A 20,605-nucleotide genomic window follows, 5' to 3' on the forward strand; every position below is an offset into this window, starting at 1 on the left:
ACCGCCATACAGCCCGGAAAACTCACAACAACCCAGTGATTCCGGCCATGAAAGCCTTCGACGATAAGATAATAATAGATAAATATCAATTTATTTATGCCCCTAGCAATGGTCGTATGCATTTAGATATATAGATATCCATTGATTAATCCTCCTATCTATCTATCTATCTATCTATCTAGATAGAAAGCTAGATAGATACAAAGCTATCTATAATGATAGATACAAAGCTATCTTTTAAAAAAGGAGAGGAAAGCAATTACCACCAACAGCAGCCAATACAACAACAGCCAAAAGATTTTTATTTCGTTGAGAACCTGCAAGTCCCTTTTGGTGTGAGACAATTGGCTGTCTGCAAGGACGTTGCCCAGGGAAATATGTCCACACAGTTCGAAAAATTCACAGCAACCTCCCTCTGTTTGCCTTGCCTTGCCATCCAACATGACAGGAGCGGCTTGAGAAACTGCAAGTCACTTCTGGTGTGAGAGAATTGGCAGTCTGCAAGGACGTTGCCCAGGGGGATATGGCCATATAGTTCGAAAAACTCTCAGCAACCCTCCCTCTGTTTGCCTTTCCTTGCCATCCAACATGGCAGGATCGGCTTGATAAACTGCAAGTGGCTTCTGGTGTCAGAGAATTGGCCGTCTGCAAAGACGTTGCCCAGGGGAATATGGTCATATAGTTCCAAAAATTCACACCAACCCTCCCTCTATTGCCAGGTCTTGCCATCTAACATTGTCACATCTTGCCATCTTACTTGCTTGAGAAATGGCAAGTCGCTTCTGGTGTGAGAGAATTAGCCGTCTGCAAGGACGTTGCCCAGGGAAATATGGCCATATAGTTTGAAAAACTCTCAGCAACCCACCCCTCTGTTTGACCTGCCTTGCCATCCAACATAGCGGGAGCGGCTTGAGAAACTGCAAGTCGTTTCTGGTGTGTGAGAATTGGCCGTCTGCAAGGACGTTACCCAGGGGACATATTACCATCCTGTGGGAGGCTTCTCTCATGTCTCACGAAGAGAGGGGAGTCGGAAAACAGCAAGGTGGGATTCTAAACATTGCTTTTGAAATGGAGAGAGGGGAGTCGGAAAACAGTAAAGTGAGGTTCTCAACATTGCTTCTGAAATGGCCAGAATGGACACGAACACGCGGGGAGCGCTGAGAAAGCCCAGACACAGGGAAAACCGAAGCTGAACTATCTGGGAAGTTTATGGATTGAGAAGTCAAGCGGCTAAACGGCTTGTACAGGCGGGTCAAGCGGCGTCAGGCCTGCGAGGGCTGCCTACAAAGTGGCTCCTCGGTCTCCCCGCCTCTTCGTTTTGCCCCTCCGCTTCCCTGGAAGTCCTCCCCGTGCCCAAACCCGAACCAAGGCCCACTCGAGAGGGAAACGACCAAACCGGGGAGAAGCGGGGGTGGAAAGGGAGAGAGACTTCGATCCGGAGCGTTTCCCTGGCAGGTGAAGGCCTTCCATGGCGGCAGAGGAAACCACACACACAAACACAGAGACACACACCCCTAGTAAACAAAAACAAACCCAAAGGCGTGTTTACCGGCTCGGTCCAGGCCCAGGAAAACAAAGCGCCGGGCAGGTAGCGTTCCCCTCCCGCCTTTCTTTCGGAGTTGCGGCTCCTCTCGTCGAGTTTCGTCCCGCCGCTCCTCTTTTTTTTCCCCCTCCCTCCCTCCTTCCTCCTCCTTCATCTTCTTCTTCTTTTTTGGGGAGGGGGGAGGAATGACAGGCCGGCGGGGGCCGGGGCAAAGCAGCGCGTTGGCGAATCCGAGAGTGTTGGAATCTATTGCCTTTGTCTGACAAGTCATCCATCTCTCTCTCCGCCGGGCGAGGGAGGGAGGGGGGGAGGAGGGAGGGAGGGAGGGGTGGAGGTGCGCGTGTGCCTGGAAGAAGGAAGGAGGGAGAGAGGGAGGGAGGGGGGAAAGGGAGGGCTCGGGGTGCGAGCTGGAGGGGGCTTTGCTGCTTTTAGAGAGGCACGCACGGGCGGAGGGAGCTCCATTCTCCAGGCACAGCTCGTGGCAAGCGCATCCTTCCGCAAAACAAACGAAAGAGGGAAAGAAAGAGGCGGGTGGGGGGAGGAAGAGGAAAAGGGGGAAACGGAGGCCGAAGTCGGGAAAGGGAGCCGAGCCGAGCCGCCTAACTTGGCCGAAGGAGCCGGAACCGCGATGCCTCCTCGCCGCCGCCCCACCTGCCCGCGGGGAGGACCCTGAGAGGGGAAAGTCCCGTCCCAGCAGCACCAGAGAGAGAGAGAGCCCTTCTTCGCCTCTCTTCCTGGCCCTCCTTCGGCCCCATTCTGCCCCAAGTCCCGAAGTTGCACCTCGGCGGCGACAACACGGCGGCGTCAGCCGACTTCTTCCCCTTCCTCTGCCTGCCCATGGATATGCACTGCAAAGCAGACCCCTTCTCCGCGATGCACCGTGAGTACCGGCCCCCGCAAGCCCCCCTTTGCCCCTCAGCCCCCCTCCTTAGTCCCTTCACCCCCCTTTTCTGCCGTCCTCGCTTCTGTCTCAGGCCTGAGTTCCGAGTCAGTCGTGGGAGAAAACGAAAGCGAGGCTTCCCGACACCCGGAAGGCAGCGGCAGAACCACATCTCAAAGCCCGATATTACTCTTCCTCTTAAGTGTAGTCCTCCAGCTTTGAAGTCTAAGCTTTCAGGGGTGTTGTTGTTGTTGTGCTGTTTCCGGGCTCGCTCTGAGCCTGGCTGGCATCTTCTTCTTTAGCACTTCGATGAAGCGTTGGAAACCGGGGAAGAAGAGGCCAAAATGTCATTCTCCTCCTCCTCCTTCTCCTTTATCTTCTTCTCGGGAATTTGGGTTGTGAATCCTTCTCCCTTCGCGTTTCCCTCCCTTTCCTCAGGCCTCTCTATCTCAGCCCCCTTCCACACAGTTGAATAAAACCTCACATTATTATTTGAACTGGGATATATGGCAGTGTGGACTCGGATAACCCAATTCAAAGCAGATTTTGTGGGATTTTCAGCCTTGCTATTCTGGGATATAGGGCTATGTGGGAGAGCCCTCCAAATGTAGTTCCTTCCTTTGCTAACGAGACCCACTTCGTAACAAGGGTTTGGGGAGGACGGACGGCGGCCACTCTACCCCAGCAAACCCCCCTTTAGTGTAAGAAGCGGCTTCTGGAGTGGGGAGACTGGGGAGGACGACGGGGAACGGGAGGGAAGGAGTTAGGGCAATCCTAAGGACATCTTCTCACCCAAAGCCAAGCCTTTCCCACCCTTCGCCTTTTCGGGATCGTATGTCCAAGGTAACACAAAGCAAAACAAAGCGCCACTTCCAGGGAAAGAAATAGAAATTCGTGTGCTTGTTTTTGAGACAAGGAAAAGCGCAAAGCATCCCGTTTACATGGAAAAAAAGGTTGTTTCTAAATAATTCTCTATGGTTTTATAATTTTGAAAAGGAGTTTTGGCCATTTAAGTGCACTTTTGGGGGGACCAAATTCGGGTAATAGGATGTGAACATGTTTCAAGAGGCCGGGTTTCTCCTTAGAGCTAGAACCACGGAAAACTAATCGGGTGGCCCGAGTCTTCTTTCTGTTTTGAGCTGCTTTAGAAACGGAGAGATTCCGCCTACTCCGCCAGGCATTGAGTGCCACATAATGTAGTTTCCACAATGCAGGTTAATCGCATTGAGCTGGAGACTGTGAACCTGCACTGCCATACAATGCCGTTCAATGCGCTTCAAACTCTATTCTAAAATTGCAGAAATTATATGTAGATGGGGCACATTTAATATAACGGAAGGACGGGAGTCCCCCATCTATACTACCATATAATGCTGCTTTATATAAGTCTAAACTGCCATACAATGCCGTTCAATGCACTTCAAACTCTATTCTGAAATGGCATCATATGACTTTATGTAGTTAGAGCACATCTATCCTGAAATGGCATTACATGATATTATGTAGTACCCATTTAATATAAAGGAAGGGTTGGGGTACACATCTATCCTGCCCTATAATGCAAGTTGAACTGCGTTATATAAGTCTACACTGCCATATACTGCAGTTCAATTTGTTTACACTCTCTGCATTATATTACACCTTCCACACAGCCCTATAACCCAGCATAGCAAGGCAGAAAAACCCACAAGATCTGATCTGAACTGGGTTATCTGAGTGAGTCCACACTGCCATATATTCCGATTCAAAGCACATAATGTGGGATTTTATTCAGCTGTGTGGAAGGGGCCGTAGATGAGGCCCCAGACACAAAACACGCATTTCATATAAGGGAAGGACATCACACACATTTAATATAAAAGAAGGACAGGATCCCCATCTATACAGACTCATACAGTTATATGGGTCTAGGGGCCCTTCCAGACAGCCCTATATCCCAGAATATCAAAGCAGAAAATCCCACATTATCAGGTAACTCAGTTCAAAGCAGATATTGTGGGATTTTCTGCCTTGATATTCTGGGAGATAGGATTGTATGAAAGGATCCTGGGTTAACTGAGTCCACACTCAGATAATGTGGGTTTTTTTTACTTTGATATTCTGGGATATAAGTCTGCATGGAAGGGCCCTAGACTTCCCTATAATACAGTTTCCGTATACAGTTGAACTGTATTGAGCTGCATTTTATGAGTTTGGACTGCCCTATAATACAGTTTCCATATACATTTGCATTTAACTGCATTGTATGAGTCTGGACTGCCATATAATAGAGTTTCCGTATACAGTTGAACTCTGTATATTGAACTGCATTATATGAATTGAACTGAATTATATTGAACTGCATTATATGAATCTGGACTGCCCTATAATACAGTTTCCATATACATTGAACTGCATTGTATGGATCTGGACAGCCATATAATAGAGTTTCCATATACAGTTGAATTCTGTATATTGAACTGCATTATATGAATTGAACTGCCCTATAATGCAGTTTCCATATGCAGTTGAACTGCATTATATGAGTCAGGATTTCCATATAATAGTTTCCATATACAGTTGAATTGCATTATATGAGTCTGGACTGCCATATAATAGTTTCCATATACAGTTGAACTCTGTATGTTGAACTGCATTATATGAGTTGAACTGTCCTATAATGCAGTTTCCATATACAGTTGCATTGAACTGCATTATATGAGTCTGGACTGCCATATAATAGTTTCCATATACAGTTGAACTCTGTATATTGAACTGCATTATATGAATTGAACTGCCCTATAATGCAGTTTCTATATCCAGTTGAACTGCATTATATGAGTCTGGACTGCCATATAATAGTTTCCATATACAGTTGACCTCTGTATGTTGAACTGCATTATATGAGTTATATTGAACTGCATTATATGAGTCTGGACTGCCCTATAATGCAGTTTCCATATACAGTTGCATTGAACTGCATTATATGAGTCTGGACTGCCATATAAAAGAGTTTCCATATACAGTTGAACTCTTTATATTGAACTGTATTACATTGAACTGCATTATATGAGTCTGGACTGTCATATAATAATATAGTTTCCATATACAGTTGAGTCTGGACTGCCATATAATACAGTGTCCATATACAGTCGAACTCTGTATGTTGAACTGCATTATATGAGTTGAACTGCATTATATTGAATGCAGTTTCCATATACAGTTGAACTGCATTGAGCTGCCTTATATGAATCTGGACTGCCATAGAATGTAGTTCAATGCAGTTGAACTGTATGAGTCTACACTGCCGGGTAATGCAGTTCAATGCGCTTAAACTCCCTTTCTGGATGTGTCGTGTAGATGGGTCCAGGAAGAAGGGCCCTGGACGAGGAGCCACCGCGAAGGCCAACGGGGTCCGGTGTGCTCCTCGCTCGGGAAGAGGCAGGTGCAATAATCTGAATTATTAATCCCTTAATCTTTTTTGCATCTGTTGCCTGTTAATACTCTGTAATGCGAGTTATCAAAGGTGCGCTGAATTATTCAGCAACGAGGTGCGGGAGAAATTGCCTGCCGGTAACTTTAGAGGCAACATCTGCAAAAGGGGACCCGGACCAAAGGGAGAAAACAAACCGAGGCAGGCAGAGGGGAGAAAGAGAGAGACAGAGACAGAGAGAGAGAGGCCACTCATTCACCCCGTTCGAAACAACAACAGAAACAAAAAAAACCCCTAAATCCCGTCTTCTCCACCGATTTCCGACAAATTCGGGGAGCGAAGTGGGCATGAAGGGAGAAGGCAAGGAGGGCAGGCGCTTTGCAATGCGGTGGTGCCTCCGCGCCGGGAAGGGAGGCAGTGACAAGAGCGATTGGCGAGGAGGCTCGGGATCGATCGCAGGGCAAGGAGAGTTTCCACGGCGCTCAGAGCCAATAAGTCAGTGTCACAAACACACACAGAGAGGGGAGGGCGGCGGGGAGAGGGAAGGGGTGTACAAAAACACAAACAGATCGTTTTTCAGGAAGCGGGGCTTCCCTTTCTCCCCTCCGCCGCGGGAAAAACCCGGGATCGCCCCGCTTGCCGCTTTCCCCTCGCCGTTTCCCAGTCTCTCCAGTTTCACTGCAGCATTCCCTCCCAAAGGGCTCATCCCTTGTGTCCCTCTTAGCAGGCTTCACTTCGGGCCAGGCTTCTTATTATTATCTTCATCATCACCGTAAGAAATATATGGAACTGCTCCACGATCCGTTCAAACCGCCTCATCTTGCCAATCCCGAACCTCCTCTTTCCCCTCCAGTATTTTTATTTATTCCTCCAGAAATATTTCTAATGTCATCAATCCCTTCCTTGAGGCCTGTCCGAACAGATTATTTTCATTATTTTGTATTAAAGGCGGCTTAATCCAACGAAAACAAAAGCCACCGACCGAGTGGAGCTTGACAATTGAGATTTCTTCCTTCCCTCCTTCAAAACGACTCCGTAGAAACACATAACCTAACAGAAAGCGAAGGGAAAATGTCACCTCCCCACGCAAAGTATATCACCCCTTCCACGCAGCTTCATAAAAGCCCACATTTTCTGCTTCGAACTGGAATATATGGCAGTGTGGACTCAGAAAATGCAGTTCAAAGCAGATATTGTGGGATTTTCTGCCTCGATATTCTGGGTTATGTTTATATATGGCTGCGTGGGCTATCTGAGTCTACATTGCCGTTTATTCCAGTTCAAATCAGATATTGTGTGACTTTCTGCCTCAATATTCTGGGTTATATTTATATATGGCTGCGTGGGCTTTCTGAGTCCACATTGCTATATATCCCAGTTCAGATCTTGTGGGATTTTTTGCCTCGATATTCTGGGTTATATCTATATATGGTTGCGTGGGTTATCTGAGTCCACATTGCCATCTATTCCAGTTCAAATCAGATATTGTGTGACTTTCTGCCTCAATATTCTGGCCTATATTTATATATGGCTGCGTGGGCTTTCTGCGTCCACATTGCCATATATCCCAGTTCAGATATTGTGGGATTTTCTGCCTCAATATTCTGGGTTATATTTATATATGGCTGCGTGGGTTGAGTCCACATTGCCATATATCCCAGTTCAAATCAGATATTGTGGGATTTTCTGCCATGATATTCTGGGTTATATGGCTGTGTGGAAGGGCCCTGATTTTGTTAATTGTTTGTAACTTTATTCAGAAGTCCAAGTTTATTTTTTCACGGTAAAGGGTGGGGTTGGGTGGTTATTGGACTCGAGGAATCCCATAGAAATGAATAGGACTACGCCAGTGTAGTAAGCTTGGGGATTAGCGAGGCCTCATCATGTAGTTTCATAAGTTTGACTGCATCGAACTAGGTTTCTTCTTCCATGCTAAAATTCACTTTACCGTCTGTATAAAAATAGGTGTATCATACCTATACATTGTCGAAGGCTTTCACCGACCAGAATCACTGGGGGCCCATCCACACAGTCCTATATCCCAGAATATCACGGCAGGAAATCCCTCATTATCTGAGTGTGGACCCAGAGCCCTTCCACACAGCCCTATAGCCCAGATTGTCAAGGTAGGAAATCCCACATTATCTGAGTGTGGAGTCAGGTAACCCAGCTCAAAGCAGATATTGTGGGATTTTCTGCCTTGATATTCTGGGATATAGGGCTGTGGGGAAGGGCCCTATGTCAACACTGCCATATACACCACTTCAAAGCAGATAATGTGGGATTTTAGTCAGCTGTGTGGAAGAGACCTGGGATGTGGTGGTGGTTTGCGGGCTGTATCCAACAGCATTTACCCTTGATCTTTCGCCAGCATTTTCATAGGATCTCGTCCCTATTTTTGTTAGTTGGTGGTGGGACTGAAATTTGGATGACATTTGTTCAAGTAGATGGGACCTTAGGGCTCTTCCACACAGTCATATAAACCCAGAACATCATGGCAGGAAATCCCGCAATATCTGCTTTGAACTGGAAGATATGGCAGTGTGGACTCAGAGCCCTTCTACACAGCCCTATATCCCAGAAAATCAAAGCGGAAAATCCCACAATATCTGCTTTGAACTGGGTCATCTGAGTCCACACTCAGATAATGTTGGATTTCCTGCCTTGATGTTCTGGGATATAGAGCTGTGTGGAAGGGCCCTGAGTCCGCACTCAGATAATGTGGGATTTCCTGTCCTGACATTCTGAGATATAGGACGGTGTGGAAGAGCCCTGAGTCCACACTCAGATATTGTGGTATTTCTTGCCTTGATATTCTGAGTTGTGTGGAAGGGCCCTGAGCCCATACTCAGATATTGTGGCATTTCTTGCCTTGATATTCTGAGTTGTGTGGAAAGGTCCTGAGTCCACACTTAAATATTGTGGGATTTCTTACCTTGATATTCTGAGTTGTGTGGAATGGCCCTGAGTCCACACTCAGATATTGTGGCATTTCTTACCTTGATATTCTGAGTTGTGTGGAAGGGCCCTGAGTCCGCACTCAGATAATGTGGGATTTCCTTCCTTGATATTCTGACATATAGGGTTGTGTGGAAGAGCCCTGAGTCCACACGCAGATATTGCTGCATTTCCTGCCTTGATATTCTGGGCTATAGGTCTGTGTGGCAGGGCCCTGAGTCCCAGCCGGAGGGAAAGCAAGAGAGAATGGGCAGAAAAGCGAGCGAGGGAGGGAGGGCGAGAAAGCCTGGGGTTGGAGGCCCCCTCTGTCCCCAATCTGGGGGTCCTCTACTCCCCCTGAACCTCCCCGACTAATGCCTGCCTCTCTCCCCCCTCCCCGCCCCGTCCCGTGTGCGTGGGTGCTTGTGTTTCCGTTCTCTCTCCCCAGCAGGGCACGGGGGTGTCAACCAGCTCGGGGGGGTCTTCGTGAACGGCAGGCCCCTTCCCGACGTGGTGAGGCAGCGCATCGTGGAGCTGGCGCACCAGGGGGTCCGGCCCTGCGACATCTCCCGCCAGCTGCGGGTCAGCCACGGCTGCGTGAGCAAGATCCTGGGCAGGTGAGCCTCGGGCGGGGCGGGTGGGGGCATGAGGCCCGGGATTGCGGGGCTGGGGAGGGGGGGGGGGCGTGGGGTCAGGCAGCCTCCGAGCCCGAGACACAGAGAGAGAGAGAGGCCGAGGGAGCCACCCAGCCAACCCGCCTCCTTTTCCTTTCTTTTGTCTGGCGCTATCTGAAAACAGGGACCTGCTGTGGGTTCGGAAAGAGGGGGAGAGCCCACACCAGCAAAGAAACAAACCGATTGCAACCCCATTTGCTGTGAGACCCGCCGGCAAGTCTCCCCTCCCCGCCTCCCAGCTCAGCCAGGCCGGGCCCTACTTTCTCTCCAGCCCCAGGTCAGCGGGAAGCGGCAGGCCGGGGCCTTTTTTGCTTGTGTGCCCATTGAAGGAGGTCGGGCCCTCGGCAGAGCTTGGCTCCGGTGGGGAGTGGGAGACGAGGCAGCCCCGCCCCCCGATGCATGCCGTGGGAGGGGGAGCGAGAGGGAGGGGGGCGTCCCTCTCAAATCCGTGGATTGCAACGCCCGCAATCCGTGGCAATCCCTCCCCGTCCCTTCCCCGGACGGAACTCCATTGCCCGGTGAAGGAGACACTCGAGAGCGAGGAAAAAGATGTGGGCCTAGCTTGGGAGGGCATTTGCATGACATCCAGAGGGTGACAAGAAATGTAGATTGCATGATATTGAAGAACATTGAGCTGTTACCATCCCCTCCTTAGTTTTCCTTACCCGAGATGTTCCAAAAGTACTACAAACCCCATTGTCCACGCGCACCCACTTGGGGAATCTTAGGGGTTGGCTCCACACGGGCGGAAGGGCTTCCGTAGCTTTCCCCGCGCGCGTGACCTTCTCGAGCCCCACTCTGAGCCTCTCTCTCTTTGCCGCCTTCTCCTCCTTCTCCTTCTTCCCCTCGTGGGCCAGGTACTACGAGACGGGGAGCATCAAGCCCGGCGTGATTGGCGGCTCCAAGCCCAAAGTGGCCACCCCCAAAGTGGTGGACAAGATCGCCGAGTACAAGAGGCAGAACCCCACCATGTTCGCCTGGGAGATCCGCGACCGGCTACTGGCCGAAGGCATCTGCGACAACGACACCGTCCCCAGCGTGTCCTCCATCAACAGGTAAGGCACCAGACTCCTTTCCTGTCCCCCTACAAAGTCCCCCAAGAAAGAGGCCTCCCCAAAGGTCGAGAAACACACACACAAGGCGCCTCTCCTCAACCGACTTGGTCATAATCCCCAAAGCGATCGCCCCGACGCCTCCTCTCCCACCCAAAACAAACAAAACAAACGTCCGGCTCCCATTCGCCTCCGGACATGGCCAGACTGATTGTAGGGAGAGGACAACTTCTTGGCCTCTCTTGAATTTACCACACTGAGAAAAATGTTTTACCTTTGATTGCTCATGCTGGTTATTCACACTAGAGAAAAAAATCCACTTCAAATCAGGTTTCTGCCTCCTGCAGAATTTTTGTATTTGTAGTTTAATAGTCTCACTAAACTACAAATTCTGGAGTTTGTAGTTTAGTGAGACTATTAAACTACAAATACAAAAATTCTGCAGGAGGCAGAAACCAGATTTGAAGTGGATTTTTTTTCTCTAGTGTGATGAAGTTTTTTGTGTGTGCATGTGTCAGTTGCTTCTGGTGTGAGAGAATTGGCTGTCTGCAAGGACGTTGCCCAAGGGACGCCCAGATATTTTGATATTTTACCATCCTTGTGAGAGGCTTCTCTCATGTCCCCACACGGGGAGCTGGAGCTGACAGGGGGAGCTCATCCTTGCTCCCCCGGATTTGAACCTCCAATCTGTTGGCTGTCTGTAAGGACATTGCCCGGGGACGCCCGGATGTTTTGATGTCTTACCATCCTTGTGGGAGGCTTCTCTCATGTCCACACATGAGGAGCTGAAGCTGACAGAGGGAGCTCATCCATTTCTCCCTGATTTGAACCTCCAAACTGTTGGCTGTCTGCAAGGACGTTGCCCAAGGGACGCCCGGATGTTTTGATGTTTTACCCTAATTGTGGCAGGCTTCTCTCATGTCCCCACATGGAGAGCTGGAGCTGACAGAGGGAGCTCATCCATGCTCTCCCGGAATTTGAACCTCCAACCTGTTGACTGTCTGCAAGGACATTGCCTGAGGATGCCCAGATGTGTTGATGTTTTACCATCCTTGTGGGAGGCTTCTCTCATGTCCCCACATGGGGAGTTGGAGCTGACAGAGGGAGCTCATCTGTGCTGTCCCGGATTTGAATCTCTGTCGGCATAAGGGTTTAACCCACTGCGCCACCGGGTGCTCTCATTGCTCTTAGTAAAACATCAAAACATCCGGGCATCCCCTGGGCAACGTACTTGCAGACAGCCAATTCTCTCACAGCAAAAGTGACTTGCAGTTTCTCAAGTCTCTCCTGACACACACATACAGCATTGCTATTGGCCATTCAGCTTGTAAAGAGGAAGTGCTTCTAGATCTCACCGTCACACCATTCAAAGACCAAATGGTTATTTGTCTCCAGCAAACAGAGCCCACTTACTCACCCCTTTGCTGCTCCTTCCAAGGAGATATCCTTCTTTGCACTCAAAGCAATGCTTCTTGGGGAAACTGACAACTATGAAAGGGATATTATTATTTTCCTCAGTTGATGGGTCACAAAGGAGCATGTCTTTTCCTCTCTTTGTAAGTGTGCCGGCAGTGGTTTCTCTCTTTTTCATTATCTAGATTTTACTATTTTGTATACCTTGTGTACGCTTCTTCCCTCCTTCTGTTTCTTCCCAAGTTTCTGGATCCAGGAGCCCTTCCAGACGGGCCCTATATCCCAGGATCTGATCCCTGGTTTTCCGCTTTAAACTGGATTATATGAATCCGCACTGCCAGATAATCTGGCATAAACAGAAAAACTGGGATCAGATCCTGGGATATAGGGATTGTCTGGAAGGCAGCCCTGAAAGAACAATTGGGGCAGAACAGGACAGTTCCCCCACTTGTGTGCTATACACAAATTTTTGAAGAAAAATGCTAGCGTTCATTTTGTGTCTTCTCAAATTTCTGGGTATTTGGAGTCTAAATATGTGTTCTGAAATAACACATACAGTATCTTTGAGGCAGCGCTGAAATTGGGGGCAAAATAGTACAGTGCCAAAAAGTGTATCAGTGTATGTGCTGCACGGAAATATTTCAAGTAAAATACTAAGATTCCTTTTGTTTCTCCCCAAGTTTCTGGGTAAATGGAGTTCAAATATGCGTCCTGAAGTAAATCACAGTGTGATGTTAGAGTGTCTTTGAATTCAGGGGGCAAAATAGGACATTGCCAGAAAAGTGCACCAGAGTATGTGCTGTACAAAAATATTTTAAGTAAAATACTAGAATTCTTTTTGTTTCTTCCCAAGTTTCGGATTATATGGAGTTTAAATATGTGTCCTGAAGTAAATCACAGTTTGATATTAGAGTGTCTTTGAAGGCATCCCTGAATTCAGGGGGCAAAGTAGGACAGTGCCAGAAAAGTGCATCAGTGTATGTGCTATACAAAAATATTTGGGAGCTACGGTGGCACATTGGGTTAAACCCTTGTGTCGCCTGAACTGCTGACCTGAAGGTTGATGTATTGTTGAAGGCTTTCATGGCCGGAATCACTGGGTTGTTGTAGGTTTTTTCGGGCTATAAGGCCATGTTCTAGAAGCATTCTCTCCTGACGTTTTGCCTGCATCTATGGCAGGGCATCCTCAGAGGTTGTGAGAATGCAGATGAAACGTCAGTAGAGATTGCTTCTAGAACATGGCCATATAGCCCGAAAAAACTTCAACAACCCAGTGAAGGTTGATGGTTTGAATCCGTGAGATGGGGTGAGTTCCTGTCTGTCAGCTCCAGTTCCATGCAGGGACATGAGAGAAGACTCTCACAGGATGGTAGCACATCCGGACGTCCCCTGGGTAACATCTCTGCAGATGGCTCATTCTCTAACACCAGAAGCGACTTGCAGTTTCTCAAGTCACTTCTGACAGGCTAAAAAAATATTTCAAGTAAAATGCTTGTGTTATACACAGATTTGTAGTCCATATCCCCCATAATGCCTGGATAGACCTTTCCCTTGTTTCTCTTTCTCTCAAACTTATATATCACCATTGTAAAATGAAGTGCCTGTGTTGAGACAACAGAATCCGAATCATCCTGATAGAAGCTCTGTGAAAATCCAGTTCTGGGAGGGGAGTTTGCATACTCACAATAGGCAGGAATAAAACAGAGGCAGACATTGTGGACTGAAAGTGAAAGATGCCCTTATTCGTTGTGCTAATGTAGAAAAATAAAGGTCCTGTGAGGTGATTCGGCAATTGTGCTTTGGGGAGATCCACAATTAGTTGTGCTAAACGGCATCTAGCTGAGATGTATAATACAAGCACATTAACATTTTCGTTGTCACCAATCATCACTACAAACATGCAGGGTGTGATTTATGCAGAATTTAAAATTTATTAATTTTTAACCTAGCTTGGCAGCTGCGTGCTTATCCAAGAACTTGTGCAAAAACAACGTTATAGGTATCTGCATGGGTATATTTGGGGATAAACCAACGAAGGTACACATGTGTTTCCTGCTCTAAATTGCAGGATAGGGCAGCTGCTGTTAAGTATTAAAGATTATGGAGGGAAAAAAGTATTATAGAATGTGGCCCCACAGAGACACTTGTATCCAGATGGACATAACTGCCTCTGCTATCTATCTCTACAGCTGCTTGGCTAAATAGTTAATCATGCAATACATACGAATTTGAGTCTTAAAAATACAGAAGCCATTTACGTCATCAAGGAATAGAACAATGCTTTGTTTTGATTCATGTGGTTGCCGTAGATGGTTTTTTTTAAAAAAAATGTTTTTTTTTAATAAAAAAAATGATGTTGAAAATGACAGAATTATCCAAAATGATGTCAAAACTGTAAGTCAAATTAGCTGGGAGAATGTACCTTGGCTTCAAAGAGATCCTCCCCATACACAGTCTCTCTGCAATCCACTACTAGGCTATTGCAGGAAATTATCCTTCTGTGGGCCATCTGTATTAAAATGGTTATTAGGTTATGAACAGACTAACATAATACTGATTAGTTAATTAGACAACTTCCCAAAAAAATGCAGCAACAACACCCAAATTCTACTGCCTCAGCTAGGTATTAAAGTAATAATGGTTTGACATTAGGGCGTCTTTGAACGCAGCTCTGGATGAACAGTCAAGGGACAGAATAGGACAGTGCATCAATTGGTTTAATTTAGGACTTGTGAAAGAACAGGATGTTCCTCCTGAATGCAGCAAAGCCTCCTTGGCTGGTGCAGAAAGGCTGCAAGGCATCTCCGGGTATCCTTTCGAGCTGGGGGGCTGTCATTGTCTGTAGGGAAGGATCATACAATCTATATTGCAGTCAGGATTTGTGCACACATTTCTGTCCACGTTGATGGGTTGCGTGAGGATTGTGTAAGCCATATGCATGTGTTAAAAACTGTGTCTAGTACAATATGCAGAATTCCGTTCCTTAGACAGAGCGATGCCTCTGAAATCTTGTGTTTGCAGTATTAAATCCTATGTTTGTAGTATTTTTATCCATGGGTGCAATATTTATGCAGTGTGTTGTTAGAGGCTTTCAAGGCTGTGAGTTTTCCAGGCTTCTGGAACATAGCCATACAGCTCGGAAAACTCACAGCAACCGATATATGCAGTATTCTCCTATTACTGGTTTTCTAATCAGTACTATAATATATTACCCTTAGTTGTTGTATTAAGGTCCTTGTTTTGAGAACTTTTAAATATTGCATAGATAGATAGCAGTTTTTCAGTCCAGTAAGAATTTCCCTAGCAGTGACTGCAGGTAACACCTGGCATGTGAGAAAATAATAATAATAATAATAATAATAATAATAATAATAATAATAATGAAACTTTATTTATACCCCGCTACTATCTCCTCAAGGGACTTGGTGCGACTTACATGAGGCCAAGCCCACAGTATATAATAACCAAAGCAATAACAAAAACAATCAATACAATACAATTAATTTAAATCACATAAACAATAAACAGTAAACAATAACCCACAAGCATTTAAAAACCTAGGAGCCCCCGGTGGTACAGTGGGTTAAACCCCTGTGCCGGCAGGACTGAAGACCGACAGGTTGCAGGTTCGAATCCGGGGGAGCATGGATGAGCTCCCTCTATCAACCCCAGCTCCACATGCGGAGACATGAGAGAAGCCTCCCACAAGGATGATAAAACATCAAATCATCCAGGCGTCCTCTGGGCAAGGTCCTTGCAGACGTTCAATTCTCTCACACCAGAAGCAGCTTGCAGTTTCTCAAGTCGCTCCTGACACGACAAAAAATAATAATTTAAAAACTTATGGCCGGGCCAAATGTAATAGTTTAAAATTTAAAAAATAACACTGGGCATGAACAAGGTAGGATATAACTGGTATAGGGCTTCCAAGGAGAGATGAGGGAACGCAGTCAGTCCTAAATCAGTGGTAAAGTGCCTTTAGATGGCATATTACTGAGAGTACCGTATATTCCACAATTGTTACAAATATACAATTGAGAATCGAGTGCTTCTTATTCATTTGGCTCTTTACTCAGTCTACGCCTGGAATTAAGTAAAATGTACTAAGAAGACTATTGTTTTGTCATTTAATCTGATCAAACCAGTTCTCGGGGAAACAGTATAAATACTGTGTTGTCGAAGGCTTTCACGGTCGGAATCACTGGGTTGCTGTGAGTTTTCCGGGCTGTATGACCAGGAGAGAATGTTTCTGGAACATGGCCATACAGCCTGGAAAACTCACAGCAACCCAGTATAAATATTATATACAAAGCGAGTCACTTCATTCTACCTGTGAGAAGATCTGAAAAAGCGAGGGTCTCCGCATACTTGCTCCTTACTTTGGTTTACTAGTTCATTCCAGGGATTGGCTCCTGGAATCTGAGGTATGTAAGAAATGATCCAGTTTAAGGCCATGACATGAGTAATGACAGAAAATAGTGAAGGGACTCTTGTGTCTAGCATTGAGAGTTACAGGAGGAGGAATGAACGAGACAGCCCAGGAAGTTCTGATACTTTTCCCTTTGAGGCCCTTTCCACATAGCTAATTGCCTATTTCTGCTTTGAACTGGAATATATGGCTAGGGAAATCCTGGTTATGGAATGAAGTATTCCCAGAATAATGGCTGAGACTGGTTACAGACCAAAGTGAGTGACCACATATGCGGACTGAGTTGAACATGATTTTACCTTGGCGATTTGGTATATATGTATTTTATCTATTTGTATTTTAATCTTGTATTATTGTATGATGTTTTAACTTGTATTAGTAGCATTGAATCCTTGCTGTAAGCCGGTCTGAGTCCTTCTACGAAGGTGAGAAGATCGGAATATAAAAGTTTTAAATAAATAAATAAATAAATAAATAAAAGTGTAGACTCAGATAGCCCAGTTCCAAGCAGATATTGTAGGATTTCCTGCCTTGATATTCTGGATTATATGACTATGTGGAAGGGCCCTGATTGTGGCTTTTAACCCATTAGCTTCTATGAACACACACCGAAGAGCACAGAAAGGAAGAAAGGTTATGTTCAGAATCCAAAAACAAAACACTTCCAATATGTGCGTGAGACAAGTGGATAAGTTGTAATCTTCATACATTCGGGAAAACAATAAAGAGAGATAGAGAGGCCACAGGGGAGGGGAGGACGGAATGAAAAGAGTTGTCTCACTCTCATTTTCTTTTGCCCACATTGCCCAAAAAAACTATTTTAGGACATCATAAGACAATTTACTAGGAGTTGCCCTCCATCCCTCCCCTCCCCAGAAAATAAAGTTTTCCAGAATCCTCTCATATTAAAGTAATAAAGAAACAGTTTTGCAGATGTTAATGCTATGAAATTTATATGACATGTCTTAAAACTAGAAATATTGGGTCATTTTGCGCAGTCTGAGCAAAACTTTGGCTCTTGAAGAACAAGATGTGCTGTTTCCTTGCGGCTGTATTTGGCGTCTTAAGAGTATATTTAACTGGAATGTTAAACTATATGTTTAAGGAGGAAATGTATGAGGGTGCTCTTGGTACATTGTGTTACAAGTATTCTGTTGTACAGTTAAATTGGCCTATCTCTTACACTCACCCGCACCAGCAATGCACTCCTCCTCCTCTTCCTCCTCCTCCTTTCACCCTTCAGCAAAACACAGCTTTAGATAGGATTGCTCCTCCTATTAGAATTGCTGTTTGCCTCTTTATAAATGTGTTGATTATCAATGTTGAAAAATATTTAGTACTTTGTTTCCTTTTGCCCATATATGTACCTGTGTCTTTTTTTGTGCCTTTGTTATTCTATTCTGCTCTGTGCGGTGACTCATAGAGAGAGAGACCAGGGAAGCACAGAGGCATGTTCATAACACAAGTTTAGTTGTAAGAGAGACTTGGGATGCACCCTCATAAAATAAGTCTGTAACAGATAAAGTGCCTGTGAGAAGGTATTTAAAGATATTTGATGGGTAGATAGTTTAAAATATGCAGCTTCCTATAAACAAACAGTAAAAATATGTCAGTAAAGATATGTTTTGGCCACATAATGAGAAGACAGGAAAGCTTAGAGAAGACAATTATGCTGGGGAAAATGGAAGGAAAAAGGAAGAAGGGCCAACCAAGGGCAAGGTGGATGGATGGCTTGACCGTAAAGGAGCTGGGGGTGGTGACGGCTGGCCGACAGGGAGCTCTGGCGTGGGCTGGTCCGTGAGGTCACAAAGAGTCAGAAGCGACTGAATGAATAAACAGCAACAAAAGATATGTCCGTGGAGCAACCAGGCTATGGATGACAAATACAAGAGAAGACATATTGCAGCTGGGTTTATATATGTAATGTATTTTTTATATTATTCAGCAAAATCCTGTGCTATAGACTATGAAGCGGCACAACATGGGAGTAATATATTACTTTCAGCATTAGAAATGGACAGAACTTTTCTGATTATTGCGTACAAATCTCATGAAGGCCATTTTTCTGCTTTTGGTTTAGTTTAATTGGACTTTCCTCAATTCATTGGATTGTACTGAGTCCCTTTGTTTGAAATGTTGGGCACTTCCATGCAGGCCCGTAGCCAGGATTTCGATTCGGGGGGGGGGGGGGGGGGCTGAGTTTTTTTCAGGGGGAGTTCGGGGGGCAGAGTTTCGGGGGGGGGGCTGAATCTGAGTGAAAGAGGGTCTACCCTAGCAAACCTTTTGTATCATTACCCCAATACCCCCATGCATATGGGATATATTGAGTATGGTGATCAGATCATGATATGAATAAACATAACAGTTTAAATAATGCACCAGTAAGGCCTTTTCGCGAACCACCATGAGAATTTCGGGGGGGGGGGGGGCTGAAGCCCCCCCTGACTACATGCCTGCTTCCATGTGTATCTTCCCTCAGTGCATATTAGTTTGGAATTTGTCAGCTATTTCTAAAAGCTGGATGATGATGCGTGAAAGCAGAGCTTGCCCTGCCATTGGGCAGAGAAAGGTGGCAGATCCAGGCAGCTCATTTGGGCATATTGATGGTGGTCGAAGTTATTCTTGTCATATTTATACTGCCAGTAAGAAGAAGGTGCTTGTCAAATTTTCTGCCTCAAGTGGCAAGAGAGTGTGAGTACTGTGTGTTCTTAATTTAACTCATTCTGTGTGTGTGCACGCGTAGCATGCATATGTATGTGTGCATACCATTGACCGCTCTTGGGCGAGTGCTGATTTAAATAGGTTTGCCAACTTTTGTGGCTGCGTCTTTAACAGCAGTTTCATCTGCAGCATTTAGTGCCAGATAGTGTTGAACTCCATATCACAAAGCACATTACCTTCTGCGTTTTGCCTATCAAACCACTGTGAAAATCACAGGAGCAGACAAAAACACTTTTTGGATACTTTGGCAATCCTATGTGACATAGTTACTAAACCTGCAATTGCTCCTAATCAGCCTGTGCCATGAGCGACCTTTGCTGGAAATGTATGGCATCTACTTCAGTTGCTCCTCCATAGTCAAGGTTGCAGATAGCTGCTTTTTCAACATAATGTGCTCTTCCTCTTTCTATTTCTTGGTGTATGTTTCTGAGCCAGATACAACATATACTACACTTGTATATTGACTAAAAAAGAGCTGTGGAAAGCTGCCAGGCAACTTTTAAAAACCAGTATCATGTTAAATTTATAAATGACATAATTATAATATGTTTTCTACGAAAGAGCAAAAATGTTAAGCAAAGTTGGCAGTTTCTGAAACTGACAATTCTAATATAATTCTGCATTATGAACCATTAGCCGATTGATAAACAATCATATACTGAAACAGACTATTATTGTTAACATCATTTATTTTATAGTATTTCCCGTAATGCTGCATTGTGCTTCTTATTACGTCAGTATGTGAAGAAAAGAAACAAAAAAGTCTGCTAATTGTGCAGTATAAAATTGTGGGCTCTTTAGGTTATAATACATATGTAGCCAGAAAGGTCTGAACACATGGCAGGCTTTGGTGTTTACTGGGTGTGATAGATTGCAGGTGCATTATTTCCTAATCTTATATAAGTACAGCACTGGGAATGGCTATTGGTTTTAGATAATGTTTTTCATTACATTGCTCTACAATTGGCTAAGTGCAGTCTTATAAATCTCTACTCATATGGAAATCCTGCTAAATTCAATGGGATTTACTCCCAAGTAAGTAACTATTGCATTGCAGCCAGAGTTATTCATAGTAGAGACTACTTGGATGGTATAGCTTGTATTCAACCACTTCGAGTCCCCTTGGGGAGAGAGGGTGGTCTATAAATAATAATAATAATAATAATAATAATAATAATAATAATAATAATTCAAAACCAATGCAACTATCAGCAGCAACATAACACTTTCACAGAGCTGTCGGACACTTTTAAAAATAATTTCTAGTTCTCCATCCATTTGTTAAATAGCGTACATTGCCCCTGCTGTGTGCCCCTCGTACTGATTTTTTGTTTGTTTCCTAATATTAGCATAGGGAATAATTAATATCATAATCCAGAATGGTGTTGATCTCCATGATTCAGTAAGCAGAGCAGACCCCAAGTTGCTGTGTATACCAGGTGAGAGGTTTTGAAGCAGACGGTGCATGATCTAGGGCAGTGGTTCCCAACATTTTTTTGACCAGGGACCACTTGACCAGGGACCACTTTGACCAGGAACCACTC

General features: G+C 45.4%; 1 protein-coding gene across 5 annotated transcripts in view; it reads left to right on the top strand.

Annotated features, from left to right (window-relative positions):
• The first annotated feature begins 2,146 nt into the window (after nt 1-2,146).
• Nucleotides 2,147-20,605, top strand: part of PAX2 (paired box 2) — a 137,340-nt gene continuing 118,881 nt past the window's right edge. For 2 of the 5 annotated variants that reach the window (XM_060769224.2, XM_060769226.2), the window contains exons 1-3: nt 2,287-2,423; nt 9,221-9,389; nt 10,304-10,501. In XM_060769224.2, the coding sequence (XP_060625207.1) occupies nt 2,381-2,423; nt 9,221-9,389; nt 10,304-10,501 (410 nt within the window). In that variant the 5' untranslated portion in view covers nt 2,287-2,380. Of the gene's footprint in view, nt 2,424-9,220; nt 9,390-10,303; nt 10,502-20,605 lie in introns of all 5 variants that reach the window. The other 3 variants (XM_060769225.2, XM_067466945.1, XM_060769227.2) reach the window with 2 other exon arrangements.

The sequence above is a fragment of the Anolis sagrei genome, chromosome 3 (genome assembly GCF_037176765.1).
Source record: "Anolis sagrei isolate rAnoSag1 chromosome 3, rAnoSag1.mat, whole genome shotgun sequence".
Lineage (NCBI taxonomy): Eukaryota > Metazoa > Chordata > Lepidosauria > Squamata > Dactyloidae > Anolis > Anolis sagrei.